The following is a 20,528-nucleotide window of genomic DNA, read 5'->3' on the forward strand; positions in this document are numbered from 1 at the left end:
AAATTCCACGAGGACACAGATTCTGTCCATATCAAACATCTCAGTCATATCATCCAGCAGCTGCAGTAGGACATACAAAAGATCAGGTAGCAGCTCTATTTCTAAATCAGAAATCAGTACAAGTTCATGTTACACTGGAGTTTGTTTTTTATTTGTAATGTTTTAGGAATGGATTCTTATAGATATTTTTCTTACAAAAACACATCGATTCGCTTATTCACTTTTATTCACCCCCTGGAGCCGTTTGAGACAATTTTTTTTTATTATGGATGGATGCGCTTCATGAACTTCTTTTGGACTGCTGAACGAAAACACCTGCCCACTGCCATTATAAAGCTTGGAAGAGCCAGGACATTTTTTTTTATACAACTCCGACTGGATTTGTCTGAAAGAAGAAAGTCATATAGACTTAGGATGCTTTTGAGGGTGAGTAAATCATGGGCAAAGTTTCATTTTTGGGTGAACTAACCCTTTAATAGTCGACTAAATGCAAGTCGGCGAGAAGAGGCTCAGTCAACCAAAACTGTATTAGTTGGTTTGCCAACTAACTCCAACAGAAAGTGGTGAAGTCACGCAGTCTGTGACAGACAGATCATTAACAGCTGGTCCTTGTGATTAGGGCTGCTCGATTATGACAAAAATCATAATCACGATTATTTTGGCCAATATTGTAATCACGATTATTTAAAATGATTATTAGTGGACAATATGACCAAAACTTTATATGAAAGATTTATTTAAAGATAGTGATATAAAATATATTTTTTCTTTAAATAAGGTTGCTATGACATCTACATTTTAGAGACCAGCAAAATGTCACAATTCTCAGTACCACAGAATACCAGAGTAACTAATATTAGTTAAAAACAACAAAAAAGGCCCTCACAATTATTGAAAATAATTAAACTGCCAGCATACAATAGAATAAAAAAGACAAAAGTAAAAAATTTTATTAATTAATTAAAGCACAGTTTAAGTAGCTATTCAGTTAACAGCCTACTAGAGAAATTGAATAACCTAATGTAAAATAAAACAGCATAGTCTTCACTGTAAGAATTAAACTTCCTTAGTTTCTTATTAAAGCTACAAAGTAGTCAAGAGCAGTGAGTGATTTTGAATTTGTCTTTTGCTGTTTGATTATTAATATAAAGCACACAGTCGGCAGCAGGAATATAGCCCGCTGTCACTTTAAGAGCCGCATGGATCCAATTTACTGTTACACAAGTATTTTCATTCTCAACTCTTTACGTTCTTTTATTACACAACAGATGAGGGTTAACATGAATAATCACTAAGCGCCGCATTTTGACACATTTTTGCGAGTATTTGGCCGTTTAGGCGCTAATTGATGACTTTACATGTCCGTGTTGTGTTTGTCTCTGAGAGCATGCACAGTAATCTTCCTGAGGAAGCGCATGTTCTCTGTCATGCTTTTAAAAACAAAATAAATCTAATCAATTTAAATAAATCAAGCACGTTCCATTTTCCAAGTCTCGTTACATGATTTTACTGATTTGCACGTGAAATTGGCCTTTTATGGAGGAACAATACGATTACTGTATTTTCATAATCATTGGAGGCCAAAATTTAAATCGAAACTGAATTTCGATTAATTGCACAGCCCTACTTGTGATATCATAGTACTGCGACTGCTCTCATTAGAGTTACAAATGACCTGCTTTTATCATCTGATCGTGGTTGTATCTCTCTATTAGTGCTACTGGATCTTAGCGCTGCGTTCGACACTATCGACCACAACATTCTTTTGAATAGTCTAGAAAACTTTGTGGGCAAGTGCATTAGCATGGTTCATATCGTACTTTGACCGCCATCAATTCGTAGCAGTGAATGAAGACATATCATATCGATCACAAATGCAGTATGGAGTACCTCAAGGCTCAGTACTAGGGCCGCTACTTTTCACGCTTTACATGTTTCCCTTGGGAGATATCATCAGGAAACACGGGGTTAGCTTTCACTGTTATGCTGATGATACTCCGCTCTATATTTCTTTGCGGCCCGACGAAACATGCCAATTTTTTATATAAAAAAATGGATGACGAGTAATTTCTTACTGCTAAATTCTGAAAAAACAGAATTATCAACCTAAAACCTCTGCATGCAACTCTGACAGTAGCACTGTCTAAAACTTTATGGCTGCTCTGTTAATTCTTATTCATCAGTTAGGAACCTAGGAATGCTATTTGATAGCAATCTGTCCTTTGAAAGCCACATTTCTAGCATTTGTAAAACTGCATTTTTCCATCTCAAAAATATATCTAAATTGCGCCCTATGCTCTCAATGTCAAATGCAGAAACGTTAATTCATGCGTTCATGACCGAGGCTCGATTACTGCAATGCTTTATTGGGTGGTTGTTCTGCACGCTTAATAAACAAACTCCAGCTGGTTGAAAATGCAGCAGCTAGAGTTCTTACTAGAACCAGGAAGTATAACCATATTAGCCCGGTTCTGTCAACACTGCACTGGCTCCCTATTACACTTCGTATAGATCAGGGGTAGGCAAAGTCGGTCCATGAGTGCCGCTGTCCAGTAGAGTTTAGCTTCAACCCTAATCAAACACACCTGAACAAGCTAATCAAGGTCTTCAGAATTACTAGGGCTACAGGCAGGGGAGGTTTTTTTCAGGGTTGGAGCTAAAATCTGCAGGACATCGGCACTCCATACCGTTGCCTACCCCTGGTATAGATTTTAAAATCTTGCTAATTACTTATAAAGCCCTGAATGGTTTAGCACCTCAGTACTTGAGCGAGCTCTTATCGCTTTATAGTCCTCCACGTCCATTGCATTCTCAAAACTGGCAATTTGATAATACCTAAAATATCAAAATAAACTGCGGGTGGCAGATCCTTTTCCTATTTAGCGCCCAAACTCTGGAATATCTACCTAACACTGTTCGGGAGGCAGGCACACTCTGCCAGTTTAAATCTAGATTAAAAACCCATCTCTTTAACCTGGTTTACACTTAACACACTAACACATTTCTATAATTCAAATCCGTTAAAGGACTGTTAGGCTGCATTAATTAGGTAAACCGGAACCGGGAACACTTCCCATAACACACAATGTACTTGTTACATTGTTAGAAGAATGGCATCTACGCTAATATTAGTCTGTTTCTTTCTTATTCCGAGATCACCATAGCCACCCGATCCAGTCCGTATCCAGATCAGATGGTGGATCAGCACCTAGATATGACCTCTACAGCCCCGAATGTCAGCCGAGACCAGGACACTTAGATGAGCCCCAGAGACAGATCCCCAGTGAAGACCTTGTCACCTAGACGGCCATCGGGACAAGACCTCGGGAACCAGATGAGTCCTCGGCACAAACTGCTGGTTCGTCTGGCCAGAGGAGAACTGGCCCCCCGACTGAGCCTGGTTTCTCCCAAGGTTTTTTCCATTCTGTCACGGATGGAGTTTTGGTTCCTTGCCGCTGTCGCCTCTGGCTTGCTTAGTTGGGGACACTTAATTTCCAGCGATATCATCGACTTGATTGCACAAATACTATTAGAACTGAACTGAGCTGGATGATGACTTCACTGAATTCAATGCTGAACTGCCTTTAACTGAAAATTGAGTCTTAAAATATTGTCCTTTTGACACGCTATTTTCTTTATACTGGAAAGCTGCTTTGACACAATCTGTATTGTTAAAAGTGCAATATAAATAAAGGTGACTTGACTTGATAATTACAGTACATTGGGCCGGAAATTCAAATGTTCGCCTATCAAACATTTTGCTTTTGCACAGTAAAAAACAAACAAACAAACTGTTCTTTCTGTCGTATCACAAATGCGTGTCACAAATATGAACTGAAAATTAGCGTATAGGCTACTTGCCTCACAGACATGAGAAATACATCTATTTCACTCAGCACCACTCTGTTAAGCGCATATCTGTGTGACAGACTAAGGCAAGTGTGAGTACAGATGAACTTCTATATATTATTTAATTGTAGTGGGGAGAGTTACAATCAGCTGAGTGTTAGCTGATGCTAGCTATCACGCTAGCTGCCTAACTATGTCTGCCTAACTATGTATTAACTGCATTGTCATGATTAGCAGGTTATCTGACTCATAGGCTCACAAAGGTCTCACAACCTCCCAAGTGTCTAACCTTGCACAGTGTATACCCATGTTAATACCAGAGCCACACAATCCTGTTAAGTCTTTTGAAGTTATGTGCTCACTGTCCATAAGCCTCCAGTTGAGTAATGGATCGTAGACAAAGGCCTCCAGCACGGCCATGACACTGTCCCTGTGTTCCCGAAGTACCTCCATCACCGTGTGACATGTAATCCGGTAGTTACCATCCAGTCCGGTCACCTGAGAGGAAACATGATCTGTTAGGCAGCCAGAAAGATTCATAGACAATGCAAGGGCGTTTCAGTCACACTTTAGTTTGGGGACCAATTCTCACTATTAACTAACTACCTATCTTTGCTTTAACTATGACTTCAATAAACTCATAATTTGCTGCATATTAATAGTTAGTAAGGTAGTAAAGTTTAAGTATGGTGTAAGATTAAGGGATATAAAATATGGTCATGCAGAATAAGGCACTAATATGTGCTTTAAAAATATTAATAAACAGCCAATATGCTAGTAATATGCATGCTAGTTAATAGTGATCACTGTTTTTCCCAGTATCTAGAAGAGTTACTAGTTAGGGCAAGGTGGGAAAAAAAATATTTTGGACTTCAACACTTCAAATACACCCCCATGCAACCAGATCATCTTACCTCCATGGCATTGGTTAACATCCGGGTTAATCTGAAAGGTATTTTCTCAGGGAATTTTTCTCTGGTCATTGCAACCTTAAATGTGTATATATATATATATATATATATAAATAAAACAGTCATAAACAAAACTTACTGCATGTTGCTTATTTGTTGTTGTTTATAATATATATATATATATAAAAAAACTACCTCAAAACAGTCCCCAAAATCAATATGCAGTATCTTTCCACTGAGCCTGTCCAACATCAGATTAGAAGGATGTCTGTGGTTGGAAGAAAAAAAGATTATGCATGTTATAAATAAAGAATGAATAAACTAGTTTGATGAGAGTTGATAAAAAAAGCAATGCCAGTTTAGTTTGTACCTGTCCCCAAGCCCTAAGATATAGCCAACCATGGACATGACAGCAAGTGAGCGGGTGTAGTTGGTCCTCCTATCAAACCAAACCTGTACAAAGAGGTAGCCATTTTTTATTAAATAAATTAAAATAATAATTTTAATTGATAGAATCTCTTTTTTCCACTTTGTTCTTAAAACAACTAAATTTCTGTGGATACAATGGTAAAATTAAATGGAATATAAATTTCACCACTAACAGAAAAAGTTCTGAATTTAAACAAGCAGCGCTCATATTTAATTAATTAAATCAGTGCCTTTTGAAGTTTAATAATCATATTAGATTATCATGTGTCTGCATTTTGTCCCCCAAATTTAAGACCTCTCAAAATGATAATTAAAATGTTTGTTACACATTTAAAGATATTTAGGGCTTTTTAAGGACCTGCATGGACTGGTTTTATTTACATGTGCCCCTAAATATATTCTACAATTTACCCACATCTATTTGGGCACTGAGATGAAGTGACTGGAATCGACTTTGATAACAGAAAATATGACCATATGCTAAATATACAACACAATTGTTTGATGAGAGTGAAAGTTAATGATGATTGCAAACCTCTGAGCTGGGACTCTTAAGCCACAGCAGTTTGGCCAGGTCATCTCCTGCTGTATTGTTCACTGCATGCTCAAACACCTCCACCTTCTCCATGAGAGTCAAGTGGTCATAGTCAGGTGCCATCTACCATAAATGACACAGTTTTAGCCAACAGTGATCAGTTTTACTTCTTCAGTTCTTCACGTCCTCCCACACCATCCGCAGTTAGTTTTGTTGTGCCCATGACATATTAACTTGTGGGAACATAATATGACCAAGAGGTAATGACATTCTAATTTCTTAGCCATGAGATCCTATGTTAAGGGAACATTCACATGTACTAATATAATGTACTAATATAATATAACCTCCATTTCTGATAATCCCATGATGCTATGGTCACGCAGGCTTATTTAGGCATTAAACTTGTGAGCAAGAGAAAAGGATGTCATTACTTTAACACAATGATCTCGTGGCCATGACATACTATACAATCACATTCTCACAAGTTAATATTTTGTGGCGTTCACAATATAATATGTCCTGGTCACAACAAAACGAAGAGAAACAAACATGTACCTTCCCATGCAATGTATTTTTTTAAAGACGTTTATAGACAAACATTTTCTTTCGTTCTAATAAAATGCACTGCTGAACTGTTCATAGTAAGACCAGGAAAGTGTTTTACTAAAGTAAAAACGTTCAATTTTGACTTTGACTTTAATGGCATACATGAAGCTCTATTTGAAACATTTTACCCTAAGCATGATGCGATGTTCAATGTTGAGTAGGATCTTCTTCTTCTCTCGGTAGTCTCGAATCAGTGCATGCAGGGTATCACAGTGAGGAACCCAGCCGATCAGACCAGAGTTGGTGGAGAGTGGAATAACAGCATAGCGCTGAATACTGTTCAAAGACATGTTCATTAGAGGAAAATATGAGCCACAAAAATCAGAGCATCAAAACCTACTGACAGAACTGGCTAATATTTAGAAACAGTAGACTAGCACTGTATAGCGCCCTCCGTAAATATTAGAGCACTTGGTAAATAATGGGCTATGAAAATTGGTCTTTTTAGGAAAAAAAAAATAAAAAATTGAAATGTATAAAAATATTCTTATTCTTAAAAATATAAATATATATTTAAATATTTTTTCTCTAAAGCGTCTAGAAATCCTTATGAATAAAAATCTAACTGAAGTATCTTTTCATCCATATTGTATGCTTTTAAGTTCTCCAGAGCAATTAAAACCTAATCTTAAAATCTTACATTTAACTAAAAAAAAAAAAAAAAGATAAACCATGGTTTTACTGGGATATAAATATCAGGCCAGATTCATTTAGTGATCACTGCGAAATAGACCTGAAAACAGAATAATTACTCCATGTGAGACAAAAGGTTGAGCTGCACAAATGAGGAAATGGCTATATAAGAAATTAGCTCAACGTCAATTCAACAAAACAGATTTAAAAACATCTAGACATTTTCTGCATGTCACATCAGTCTTAGTTCCCTTGCCATGTGTTGCTCAACCTTTTACAGAAAAAGATTCAGAGCTTGTTACGTTTCGGTTACGTAGGCTGCTTCGGATAAAACCTTCTGCTAAATGAATAAATGTAACAAGTATATTGTATGAGGGGGTGTCAGAAACTTACATTTTACATTAATTAACAGTTAGATTTGTGTGAATATTTTAAAAGACCAAAAGCATGAACATTAAACAAATGCCAATATTTGAGGAGGCCACTGTAATACCAGCTCTGCTCAGCAGGAAGCACTGCTGCCTCACAGTTAGAAGGTCCTAGGTTTGAGTTCTGGCTGAGCAAGGAAGCCTATCTGTGTGTAGTTTGCATGTTCCTCTCGGTGTTAGCATGTTTTCTCAGGGTGCTCCAGTTTACTCCACCATCCAAAGACGTGCAGCTTAGGTGGACTGGAGATGATCAATTTCTCATAAAAGTGAGTATGTTACTGTGTCCCAGCACTGGGGTGTCATGAGTTGCATCTGCTATAAACTTCAGTAGCAAAAAAGTATTAAAGTTGGCAAATTCAGTTCAGTTAATTTCTGGAAATCTTTTAGGAATCGATTTAATAATGCTTATTCAATTTTTAGTTTGTATCATCACTTAAAATGTTCACTGAAGTCCCTGTGTGATTTTTTTTTTTTATGTATTAAAATGTTTTAGTGAAAATATGCTCATAAGTTTATTGCAGAATCTGCAAGCTGTTTATTATTTTAAGACATAAAAGGGGTCATAAAAATATTATGTTGCGGGTCCAGCATTTTACATTTAGGACAATTGAGGGACTTAAGCACAACTATTACAAAACCTAACAAACATTCACTGATGTTCAAGCAGGCAACACACTACGTTAAGATAAACTTTTGATGGTCATGATGTCGGCGTATATAGTTATTTTGTCTTTTGAGAAATATGTAAATATCTTACAGTTGCAAAAGTTAGACTTAATATCAATGCAATACTTATATAACTCCTGAAGGGCAGCAGATGTTTGCATATGTGCCAGTACCATGCAAAATACTGGCTGATATACCTGCCATGGTAATACTGTGTATTGGTCAACTACTCATTTTTACTGTATTATATACTTCTTGTGTCAAACATTATGAATCTATTTAGCATTGATTCCACTGATTCGAAAAACAAAATTATCTTTTTAAGCAATTTTAGAAAAAATACACAAGGTACCAATATATAATTTGCTTTAGCGATGTCTTGTTTGCCTGATATAATTTGTTTCAAAGAACAACACTTTCTGAGATTCTGATGCCTGAATGCAAGAGGCTTGCCTCAGATTCTTGCGCAAGGAGGCTGGGTCATTAGCCAGTAGAGTGTTCACTAAGCCAAAAAGCTGCATGACCCTCTCGTCTTGCCGTAGATCCTCATGACCCTTCAGCAAGAACATGAACTCATGACCGTTGCTACCTGCAGGGCGCAGAACAGAACAGAAAAAGCTTTGTCTCACCGTATTAACTGTCACACATGCATTTACAACCAAGATCACAGCATGTGTTTGTATGGAAAAAAGACAACAAAATGTCTTTTTCACACACTAGAACAGAGATGCCTTCACCAGGACCTGCGGACTGCATGCCATATATCACAAGATCGGGAAAAAACAACAACAAAAAAAACATGCTATATCCTATAAATTTACGTAAAAATATGTGAATTTAATAATAAAAAAAATACTCAATATTGTCCACTGCTCAGAGCAAGCTATGGACCTGATCAGATGTAGAACTGTTTATTTGTGCTTGTTCATTTTGTTTGCCCCTGATATTTACGACAGCCTATGCAAACCAGCTCATTTTCACTTGGCTCTTACCCATGATGGTGAGTTTGCGTGGCCGCTGTTTGGAGGTGATGACCTGTAATGAGGGAGCAATAGACTGGATACGTATAATTGGCTGATTGGGGTCATATGTTCCAGGGACGGCCAACTCCAGATCACGACACATAAGTAGTTTAGGTGAGACGTACTGAAGCTCTAGCGAAGTGAGCTGTGGACAAAGAAATATGCATGAATACATCATTTTATGAAACATTACTAAATTATATCTTGACAGAAGTAGTTATGTTTAAAAATGCACTTCTTTTCAAAGCTGATATTGTATCAACACTGTCAGAAATTTATAACAACAAAATATCATCACGTAATATTAATGCCAGTCTTCATCCTGAACATTTGTATTTGCTATGAGATTAACATCATCACACATGCCTCTTGTGAGTTTGATAGCTTTTACCATTGTAAAAAAAACGTTTATTTTTCAATTTTAAAAACATTTAGGACATCACGATTTATGATACTGCTGCAGGCTGATGTAAGTGATCTAAAGACTATTCTGAGGAATACACCAGCAAGAAACGCTACGGGCAGACCTGTGGCAGCTGTTTGGAGATCCTGCGGAAGACATGGTAGTACAGGTCCCAGGCCTGCGTCAGGTCCTTCACGTTACCTGATCGCATGTACTTTCTGCACCAGTCCTGCGCCTCCATCAGGTCTCGGCCATAAGCCTGAAACCACAGCCACAGTTAGAAAAAGGAAAGTTAGGTCAAGTCACCATTATGTATATGTCGTGTTATACTAAAGAGATTGTTTCAAAGCAGCTTCACAGGAAAATAAAAGAATCAATGACTTCATCAAATATAAGTAAAATTCTAATTGTTTCTGTAAAGCAGCTCTAATAAGACAATAGTGTCCTTCTACAGCTTCAGTCAGTTCAGCACTGATTTAGTTAAGTTCAATAAGTGTTGATGAATCAGATTTGTTCATAATTGACACATTTTGCAGCAACTATAAAACAGCTTTATCGAAGAGTCATTACTTAGCTCAAATGTATGCACATTTGTGGATTAATGTTATTCGTTAAAATTTTGCATCCATCTGCTTGACGATCGGGATATGGAACACCTGCATTAAGTGGGAAGGAAGAGTTGTCTTCTGTCCAGTGATGCAAACATGAATCTTTTCAATAGTCATAAGCACTAAGAATGTTCTTCTTGTAAATGTGTTTCAGAAAGTGCTGCAGGCTAACAACATATAGACTAATCATTATCCACTTCTGCATTTACTGTGTGCAAAATAATGGATTGCAAAACCTGCTGTTTAAGCAAAACTTTCAAAACCATTCATTCTAAAAATAGCACTGGTATGGGATTTAAAATAAGTATTTCTATATTTAATTTAAGGATTACTAAAAAACTTTTACATCCATTTTACTTCAATGAACAAATAATAATTTAAACTCCATTACTGAAATAAACAAATAAGGTTTTTAGTAACTAAATCCACTTCATCAGGTAATTACTCTTCAACAGCTATGCTATAGAAATAAATAAAGCTACCACAAAAACGGAAATGCCAACACTAAATTCTAAAGATGGCCAAGTGCTTGTTTCTCCGACACATAAGGTCTTTACAGGAGATGTTTACACATCCTGAGTAGCCTATAAAAGACTGATGAGCTGCTTGTCACTTCAGATGTCCCTGACCAGGGCCGGAATGAGGCCTATTTTCAGCCTGGGAGTTTAATGCACAAGACCATCCCCTCATATGTTTTAACAAGAATAAACAGATAAATAACAAATGACAGACTAAATTTCGACATACAAATATTCTGCAATCAAACATTTTTGTGTGTGTGTGTGGGGGGGGGAATCAAGAAATTTACACGTTTTAATGCACACCATGTAAAGATGTGGATTAGTTTTTTTAGTTAGAGTCACAATAATGCAGCACACATGCTTTTTCTGCATGTGCATGAGGTATGAAGAGAAAGCAGGGGAGAAGTGGGAGATTTATATATGCCGTATAATAATATTTACAATGTATATATTAGTAGCGAAGAGCTGGATGATCACAAGCAGTGGGATTTTAGATGTGTGCTCGTACACACAAAATCCCACTGCAGCTGGCACATACACAACTCTTCTTTATTTGTAGTGTTTTAAGACCTTAAGAACAATACTGCAGATGAGTGATCAAGTTGTATGTAGTTTGAAATGCTTGTAGAATAATAAATAAAGGTATTACAATTTTTATTTTAGTGCAATGTAACACTGACTAAATATTTTAGGACAGTGCATAATACATAAAAAATATATTAACTATAAAAAATCCATGATTTATCCATGACTTCCATGGATGAAGATTGAATTAATTTCTACGACTTTCCCTGAGATAAGAATTTTACAATTCCCTGCTTTTCCATGAACAAGGGAAACAATAGTAATACATATTTGACATTAGAGTAAACTACTACTTTTTATTATCTAGTGGATTCTTTTCAATGATAGACAATGACTTTTTTTTGGAGAAAATAGAAATGTACAGTGGCTAATTATCACAGAACATTAATGCAGATTAAGTCAAAATATATCTTGGTACATAGTGTTTGCATTTTTGTAGCCTGTCTTGTTCCTAATCGTAGTAATCATTAAGCAGTTAAAATGAAGATGAAATCTGCAGTGAGCAACTGTATTTTTCAGGCATTTGGTAAAACAGCCAGTCTCTATAGTTCATGTTACGCAAGTACATCCTGAATAATCCTAATGAACTACACTGTTTTTACAGTGCGTCCTTATTATATTTAGGACATCTTCATTGCTATAATGACAAATAATATGTGTAACATGATCACTGTAAAAATAAATATTACTTTATATATACACACACAAGATATGTATAAGAAGCCATGTGTTATTTCTGCATTCTTTTATGTTTTGACATCTTTAATCAGTTTTAACAGTCAATGTACAGTACAATGCACTTTCCTGAGAAAAATAAAGATACAAAAATGTTTCTGAAAGGTTGAGTTTGGTTACAAATTGCTCCATATGGACTTACCTGATTAAAGGATGTTTCTTTCAGAGTTTGTGGCCCTCTCTCCATCATGGCATGTAGGGGCTCCAGGACAGCAAACATTCCCTTGACATTCCTCTCTCCAAAGTACAGACGTGACGCCTCCTCTAGCCCCTCGTGCCACATTTCATGCCACAGAATAGCCACCCTGATCAGCTCCTCACTTACCTAAACACAGACAGAAGCAGCGACCATGTGATGTAATTTCTCTTTTCACAGCTGTTTTGGATCATAATTGACCCTTGGCTAAGCCCCGGCTTTAAAAAAATCACTTACCAATGCTGGTAAGGTGTTATTGTTGTCAATATGTTATCAGACAAGCTTTTACTCCTTTTGGGTGTTTTTGTAGTCTTATTCTTATTATTGAAGTCTTATTCTCAGACATTTTGAAGAAAATACTTTTAATCAATGATTAAGTGTGTTTTGTTATGTCATAAGTTTAATGTGAGCATTGGCTATGCTGTATTTTCAAATTTGTTGATCTTGTGTGTTGGATTAAATGCCTGATCAAGGTCATGGGACTGAAATGTTGCTGAACACACTTTGACCCATAAATTAAAATGGCCAATGTGTACCTAATAAAACATTTATTTTTCAGACAGTCAAACTGAGTGTGTACTCGTACCATAATGGCTTGCTGGACCAGAGTGTTGCAATGTTCACACATGTTCTTCAAGATCTTGTTGGCTGCGTTGTGGCGGGCAGTGGTGGTGGATTTGGAGGCCACAGTCAGAGGATAAATCAAAGCCTTTAAGAATGCAAACACAAATCAAGGAAACACAGGTTATGATTCACAGACACAACAAGTCTGTACACACCTAGTCATTTTTTGTCATTTAAGAATAACAGTGAAGTCATAGAAACTGAAATAACACAAATGGTCGTATGGGTGTAATATCTGTAGGTTACAGATTATAACTCTACACACTCATTCTGTCAATGTCATGAGGTATTCTGATTATTTTTCATATTTTAAAACTGTATTGAAGGAATTCACATCTGGTCTGGATACCAGTTACTACTTTTCCTTCACTAATTACTCCTATTCATCCTTCATCCAAATTTATTTTCAGACTGAAATGTCAGTTTTCTAAATATATACATACTTATTTTATGTTTGACTAATTAAACTAAAAACCAGAAGACGTGATTAGTCATTTGGATACCATGTAGCACATGTTTGCTTAAATACCCTGTTTCTGTTTGTCACATATTTCACTACAAGAGAGATGCAATTGCAGGTCAAGCCAAATAGTCCAATATACTATCAGCAAAATCAGCTGTAGAACAGGTAGAGGCCAGGCGATCAGCAAACAGGATATCAGAGGCAAAATGAGGCAAATACAATAATCCATTTTTCTTTTTGGCCACGTTCACCTTTAAATACATAAAGGCTTTAAGCAAAGTGTTGCCAGATATTGCATAGATTCCCCCCCTAATGCATCACCTCTTTATGATAAATGCAAATCAGATTATGCTGATCTAGCTCAAGCTGATCAAGCTCGTCATGAATTCCTCAAATATACAGTAATCTGATAACAGCTGTTATTATTGTTGTGGAAAAGGACTGACTCTCCCACAGCTGAACTATGGCATGAGGAACTGACATCTTGCCTACATCTGGAACAAAGTAGGTACATCTTGAAAGGCAGCATTGGACAGTTTGACAAGACACGGGACTCTTTCATTCGTTACACTTCCAACAGACAACAGACCGATTTTCAAAAATGTGTTTTTTTTTTTTTTAATTAAGAACATGTGAGATGTTCTTTATTATGGAGATGGGCTTCCTATGTGCATTACTCTATTAATCTACACAAATGTTTCTTTCTCTCTTTTTTTTTTTTAATTGATGTTTTTATTAATGCATGGTGATCATTACTCTGTTTTATACCTGGGGGTGGTAGCGGCCAATGTCAGTGAGTAGCTGGTGAATAAGACGTCCCACCAGTGCACGTGGGGTATCGATTCGAGCTATCAGTTGAGGAATCACCTGATTGAAAGGAAGAAGATAATACATGTTTTTTTCTGTGTTTTCTAGTGAAATGTACAGTTTGTAACGATAACGTAATTTTCCTTAGTATAAAAAGTATGCAAACATCCTTAAAACAACATACATTTGTTTTGGAAGCTTAATTGTGTAAGATAATACGACCATGATCTAACTAAATCAAATCTGGTAAAACCACATGTGAAATGTTTTCATATCTGCTGCCAGAGAAAACAGATTTCAAATATTTAACTTGTGATCATTTCAGTTGGAATCGAAACACTGCTTATGTATAGAGAGCTGGAAATGGCCTTACCTGTAACCATGTGTCTATCTGAATGGTCTTAATACCCTCGACTAGAGCTTCATTCACCTCAGGCCAGTGGCCATAATCAAACCACAAGGTCAGGACTCTAAATATAAAGGAGCAATCATCATACACAATGTAAAGTTATTTGATGAACTGCATGTGAATCCAGTATATTTCAATTGATTTTTGTTTGCATGGTGCTGTAAAGAGGGTTACAAAATAATTATAAAAAAGAAAAAAGAAAGTAAATTCAAAAGAACCTATTATAGCACTTCTGGATATAGCTCATCATTCATGAATGATGAATGATGCAGTTATTAAACCATTTATCAAGAAACCACAACTTGATCCTCGTTGGCTAATTATAAACCCATCTCAAATCGTCCATTTCTGTCTAAAGTTTACTAGAAAAAGCTGTGTCTGCTCAAATTAGCTCTTTTTGCTTATAAAAGGCATTTATGAGGACAGTCTGAATTTAGACTCCATCACTGGAAATAGACCGTTCTTGTAGAGTGACAAATGCTTATATTTTGCTTGTACATGAATTCACCAGGAGATAATTAGAAAACACACAATTATCTTTTTATTGTTATGCTGATATTACTCAGCTCTCTATTGCTCTAGAACAGATTAAACTGTAAACTATCGCTTCAGGCCAGCCGTAACATGTGGATTCATGAGAGGATTGTGAAGCAATATGTCAGCATGCTGTGAAGCATGACAAAAACACATTTTAAAACAAGATGACGGGCTCTAAACAGACTCAGAAGTATACATGTTAAATATATAAATACAGTGTTACTTTCGCCTAGATGACTGGGGCTCTCTTACCTCAGTGTGTCCTGTAAGTTATTTCCACGTGAGAGTGAGATAGATCTGAAAAATCCCTGCACTGCAGGCACTGTGTACAAAAGGAGCGTCTTGGACAAATCCTGCAACAGAAAACATGACTGTCAGCATAAATAAAAATTATTTCATACATAAATCCACATTATTTCCTTCGCAAGCACTATGAAGCGTGTTGCCTGTGTCTTATTTGACTTCAAGATCTTAGGACTAATTGTCATTGCATTTGCTGTTTATTCTCCCAAATGTCTGCTGATCAAAATTATTTTACTTTCCGTGCAGTTCTGGGTTTCAAACTGTTGAGAGAACCTTGTTAATAGCAACAGTCTGCAGATTTGTTCTTATAGCAGCGTAAACACATCGGAAGATCAAAGAAGCTTAATTTTATTGTTGGCCAATTTTAAACTTGTTTACTTGTTTTAGACTTATTTACTTATTTTAGAAAATAGTTTACAAGTTGTTTGGAAATGCAGTAAAGTGAATGCTGGTGAAGCTTTACACACAAGCTTCCAATAACACTTCAGCGTTGATGCCTGGCTTTGGTTTGTTGCTCACTTCATTGACTTTCTTCTGTCCAGGGGAGGGCACAGGACTGTGCTCTATGCTGTCGGCCTCACTGTCACTGTTACTGGCTTCGCTGTTGGCACTGGCACCGCTTGCGTGTCGTAGTTTCTTCTTCTCATCACGGCCCTGGTTCTGATGCTTGTAGTGAAGCACAGCCTCAAAGTTCATTACTGCCCAAGCATGCCAGGCCTGCAGAGGAAATATGCTTTATCTCATTTTATGACAACACTGAAAACAACAGCACTTTAATGGAAATAAACTGTCACCTGCATAGAAACAGCAGCATGATAAATAACATGAATGCTTGATCATGACTAAAAAAATGTTTTATCAAAAATAACTTATTTTTTCAAAGATCTTCAGAGGAATTCCAGCAAAATGTTTCTGATTAAACTCACAGTCATCGTTGAATCTAATACTAACTTTTATTCGATTAAGACGGAACAAAAAAATGCAGGTTTTTTTAAAGGTGAACTGGTTTTAATTTGCAAAACGTGAACGCAACAGTCAAACGTGTCCATCTATTTACATAGAAAAACAATGGTAAAGTAGCGCAATTAGATAGAAAAATGCATTCTGTGTGAGCAGCCCTTTACTCTGTTTGAAATTAATTTGTCACATTCAGATTTTTACTTTAAAATAATTATCATAATTTTTTTTTTTTTTGTTGTATGTGTTGTATGTCCTACTATTGGGCCTAGAGCCTGTAATAAAGATTATATATAATCATTTCGTCATCATTTAAGTGATGCTGATCAACCCTGAATAAAAAGTTTTGTTTCCGTAGGACTTCCTTTGCATCATCTTGGTTCCATCTTTTTGCTGAAGCCATAACTCACAAAAAAGAAAACACTTTCTAAAGATATGTTGGGATCTCATTGTGAAAGTGAGAATACAAAAGTATTTCCAAAACAATAGATGTGCATGTGCCGTGAGTCAAAGCCATCTTCAAGTGGAGACAAGGAGACTGCCAGGAGACTTACATTAACAATAAAGTGGCTGCTGCATATGACAACAGTGTCCTGTTTTTTTCATATGACTGAGCTATGGGGTAGGGTGGCCAGACAAAAATCATTACTCACAAAAAAATATTTTATGGACTGAAGAAACAAATTGAACTTTTGGGTCACCAAAGTTGTGCTTGAAGCAAACGAAACTGCTCATCACCCCCCAAAAAAACACTACACCTATGATGAAGTATGGTGGTGCACGCATCATCCTTATAGGGCTGCTTGTCTTCAGCTGGGACTGGGACAACAGTCAAGATATTGAGAATCATAGACAAAAACTTGCAGGCCTCCATTAAAAATCTAGAGATGAAGAGGTATTTCATCAACCTCAAAACACAAATCAAGTCAACAAAAGGAATCGCTTTAGAAGAAGAACATTTTGTAAAATGCCAGTGTAGTGCCCTGTCAGACTAGCAATTGGATCACGGGTCGTAAAAACCACTTACTGATTAATCACAGTGTAACATCAAAGGAAAGGACCAACTTTGGGGCTCCGAGGAGTCTATAGGATTGGTCCCAAACCCCAGTGTTGTACCTTGCTGCTGACATTAGCCAGGGAACTGGTGACACCTTCCCTGACATCAAAGTGATGCCATGGTCAAGCAAAAACATTCTGGCAATATAACTAAATGTTACTTACTCAGTAACTACTTATTTATTAACTGTTGTATGAAAGCACTATTACACTCACATATCAATGTGATGTAGCTTTTAATATGATAAGAATATTACATCATTCACTTCACGTTTCTTTTCTTTGTTTCAAGTGTTTCCTAAAATTCATAAAAAAGTCATAAAACTGTATTTCTAATTTTTAAAAAAAATCCGGGTAACAATTTAATTTAAGGTGCCCTTGTTACATATACTTACTATTTTAATAACAATAAATTAATATAATTAATTAATAATATTTCAGTGTGGTCTCAAACTGTATTATTTAACATTTGAAGCATTTATGCACCATGATATCATCAAGATCTAATGAGGATCAATGAGAAAGAGATTTTAAGAAGACAATGTGGACGTGTTGTTAGCAGGTTTAATGTGATTCATCCACATACATTTAAAGTTTGTGAGGTTACGTACCTTGTACCAGTTGCGATCATGCTCTGTTGAGTGACTGTAATACTGTAACACTTTAGGTATGGTACTCTCATTGATGCCCTGAAGGCTGAGCTGCCACTCCCCCAGCTTCAGAAAACACCTGCACAGAGGAGAAACAAACAAAAAAATGAGCATTTCTCGTGTTCCCAGTTACCTCTACACAAATAGTTTCGCCTAAACAACCAACATAGCAGGGACAGAAACTCACTGAATGGCTTGTGTCCATTAGACTGCACTAATTATATACATCACAAATTGGGAGTTTTTTTTGGTGGTAGGGTGTTTGACCTGGCACTGCTTTCACTGGACTGAATTTGATGGCTATACAGGCCATGTTCATGCTGCCAGGAAGCTTCCTCAAATAGCAAAACTCATCACTCGTCATTTAACCAATTTAGTTGTTCTGAGCTGAAATGACTTGCACCGTGATGCACTTCCGATTTAAAATAACGTGTATGCGTATGTTTTCACTGCATTGTAGTCACCTAAGTTCCACATATACCAATATTAAAGAATTAACAAAACCTTTTAATCTGGAAAGATCTGGACCTGGTAATCTGCAGTGAAATTTCATGCTTGCTTGATGTATGAGGAAAAAATCTCATACATCAAGCAAAGTTAGACAGAATAATACTCCCTGTCAAACTGTCACCACAACATCACTGTTCAACTGGGGTCTACACCCGAGCAAAAAGGCCTGGGCATATTGTTTGATGACCAACTTAGCTTCACTGCCAACATTTTAACAACAGCCACCAGCTGCATAAACTTAGCCACCGTGTTAAGATTGCGTCTTAAGAACTAGTTTGACCAACTCACTGTTACCAATGGGTAATCAGTGTGGTAACACTTTAGAATAGAATACTTTGCGCTATCATCTCTCCAGTGTGATCTTCTGGAAAGTAGGATGTCTGTAGACACCTACTGTACAGTGACCAGTCTTTGATGAAGTGGACTGTCAGGCTCATATACGGCTGCGTAGTGCGGCTCGTCCACAAATCTGTTGTCGTTGCAAAGTATTCAACATTACTGAGCTCCTGTTGAATTAATTATACCATAGTCCCACAGACTTGCACTATTTGTGGCCGCATATATATGCAAATGAATTCTCTGCCAGCAGGAGGCGCTGTTGAAGCGGAAGAGATCGAGGTTTCCCCGGTAACGCTGTACACAAAACAGAGCTCTGCTCACAAACGCTGCTTTATTAGACATTATATGCAAGATTAAATGAAAATGACATCCACAATTTTCTGAAAATAGTTGATTTCCATCAGAAATACAGTGATATAAAAACACCCGCACTGGGTTTTGATTTTGAAACATGCAGTGCTCAACCAAGTGTTCTCCCACCCCCCAACCATTCAAATTTCTGTAGGCGGGATTTACAATTTGTGATGTCATAAATACAGGAAAGCAACTTTGTAGTCCAAACGAGCCGTTCGCTGTAGTTCTTGAAAAGAGATTTTTTTAAACGAAATATCTCCCTTTGGAGTAGACTTTGAGATTTGTAACTTTGTAGATCGTTTTATGCCCAAACATACACACTACACACTGACTAAAAAGCATAATAGGACCCATTTAAGCATTTATCTGAAAGAAACTCCAAGACAAAAGCCACAGCGTTGTCTGAAAATGCATAAAGTCAATATATCAGTCCATCCAGTACATCAAAAACTCATTGCTCTTTGCAATCTCCATGATTTTCTAAATCCATTTCAATTATCTCATGGATCAGTTAAACAAATCCCCTTTGTCTTCGTTGTCCATGTTCCAGTAAATGTCCTGAATAATAATTTAGGCAGAACAATCTCTGGCCTCAGAAAACAACTGGGTCTGGAAGAGCCAGAGAGCGAACGAAGGAAAGCTATTTTAAACGGAGACTATATGGAAACTGGCCAATAAGAGAGAGGAAACCGTAAAACCTTGGAAGAGAACGTTGCATGCACAGTTAACAGCACGCTGTCAAAGATAATGCTAAAGAACATCATAAAACACGTGGTCAAGCAGTTGCATATGCTTTAGATACATTGTGCTCATGGAGAAGCAAAATCTGACTTATGCCATCTGACTTCTGAAAAAATTATTCTAAAAGAATTTTAACATGCAATACAGTAACGATAATAAAACATTCCACAATAAATGAAACAAGATACCCAGCAAACACGTGTTCAAATGAGAAAATAGTAACAAAAGCGGTTTCCATCCAAAGATGTGAATTTCTTATGCGCAAAACTGGAAAATGGCATAAAACATTTGCGAATAAAGCACCGTTTCCAAAATCATCACTTCCTGATAAACTGGCAATAAATATATCTACGAAAACTAGGATAAGCCACTGAATATAATAATTTTCATACATAATAAATTACTTGCGCCTCAGAGCGAGCAGACGAAGCACAATAAATGCAGTCATTGCTTTCCGAGGTGGATGCTGCTGTTTGGGAACGCAGTCATGCAAGACAATTATACAGAAACACATCGATGACAGGCTTTCCTCAGGCATTTCAGAATAACCAAAACAACATATAGATGCTGTGAACCCATTTTTGTGTTCACGCATGCGCTGAACACAAAATCATCTTGATATGGTAACCAATTCAATATGGTTTTATG

At 36.8% G+C, this 20,528-nt stretch overlaps 1 protein-coding gene across 1 annotated transcript in view; it reads right to left on the reverse strand.

The window, feature by feature from the left end:
- Positions 1-20,528, reverse strand: part of LOC306849579 (serine/threonine-protein kinase mTOR) — a 148,033-nt gene that overhangs the window by 8,995 nt on the left and 118,510 nt on the right. The window contains exons 38-53 of the mRNA XM_079384722.1: positions 17,898-18,015; positions 15,793-15,990; positions 15,223-15,323; positions 14,398-14,494; positions 13,986-14,084; positions 12,717-12,839; positions 12,077-12,259; positions 9,610-9,744; positions 9,053-9,227; positions 8,514-8,649; positions 6,462-6,609; positions 5,725-5,847; positions 5,131-5,213; positions 4,956-5,028; positions 4,764-4,838; positions 4,212-4,347 (exon numbers count right to left, since the gene is read on the reverse strand). Of these exons, the coding sequence (XP_079240848.1) occupies positions 4,212-4,347; positions 4,764-4,838; positions 4,956-5,028; positions 5,131-5,213; positions 5,725-5,847; positions 6,462-6,609; positions 8,514-8,649; positions 9,053-9,227; positions 9,610-9,744; positions 12,077-12,259; positions 12,717-12,839; positions 13,986-14,084; positions 14,398-14,494; positions 15,223-15,323; positions 15,793-15,990; positions 17,898-18,015 (2,003 nt within the window). The remainder of the gene's footprint in view (positions 1-4,211; positions 4,348-4,763; positions 4,839-4,955; positions 5,029-5,130; positions 5,214-5,724; positions 5,848-6,461; positions 6,610-8,513; positions 8,650-9,052; positions 9,228-9,609; positions 9,745-12,076; positions 12,260-12,716; positions 12,840-13,985; positions 14,085-14,397; positions 14,495-15,222; positions 15,324-15,792; positions 15,991-17,897; positions 18,016-20,528) is intronic.

This window comes from Barbus barbus (assembly GCF_936440315.1).
Source record: "Barbus barbus genome assembly, chromosome: 29".
NCBI classification, from domain to species: domain Eukaryota; kingdom Metazoa; phylum Chordata; class Actinopteri; order Cypriniformes; family Cyprinidae; genus Barbus; species Barbus barbus.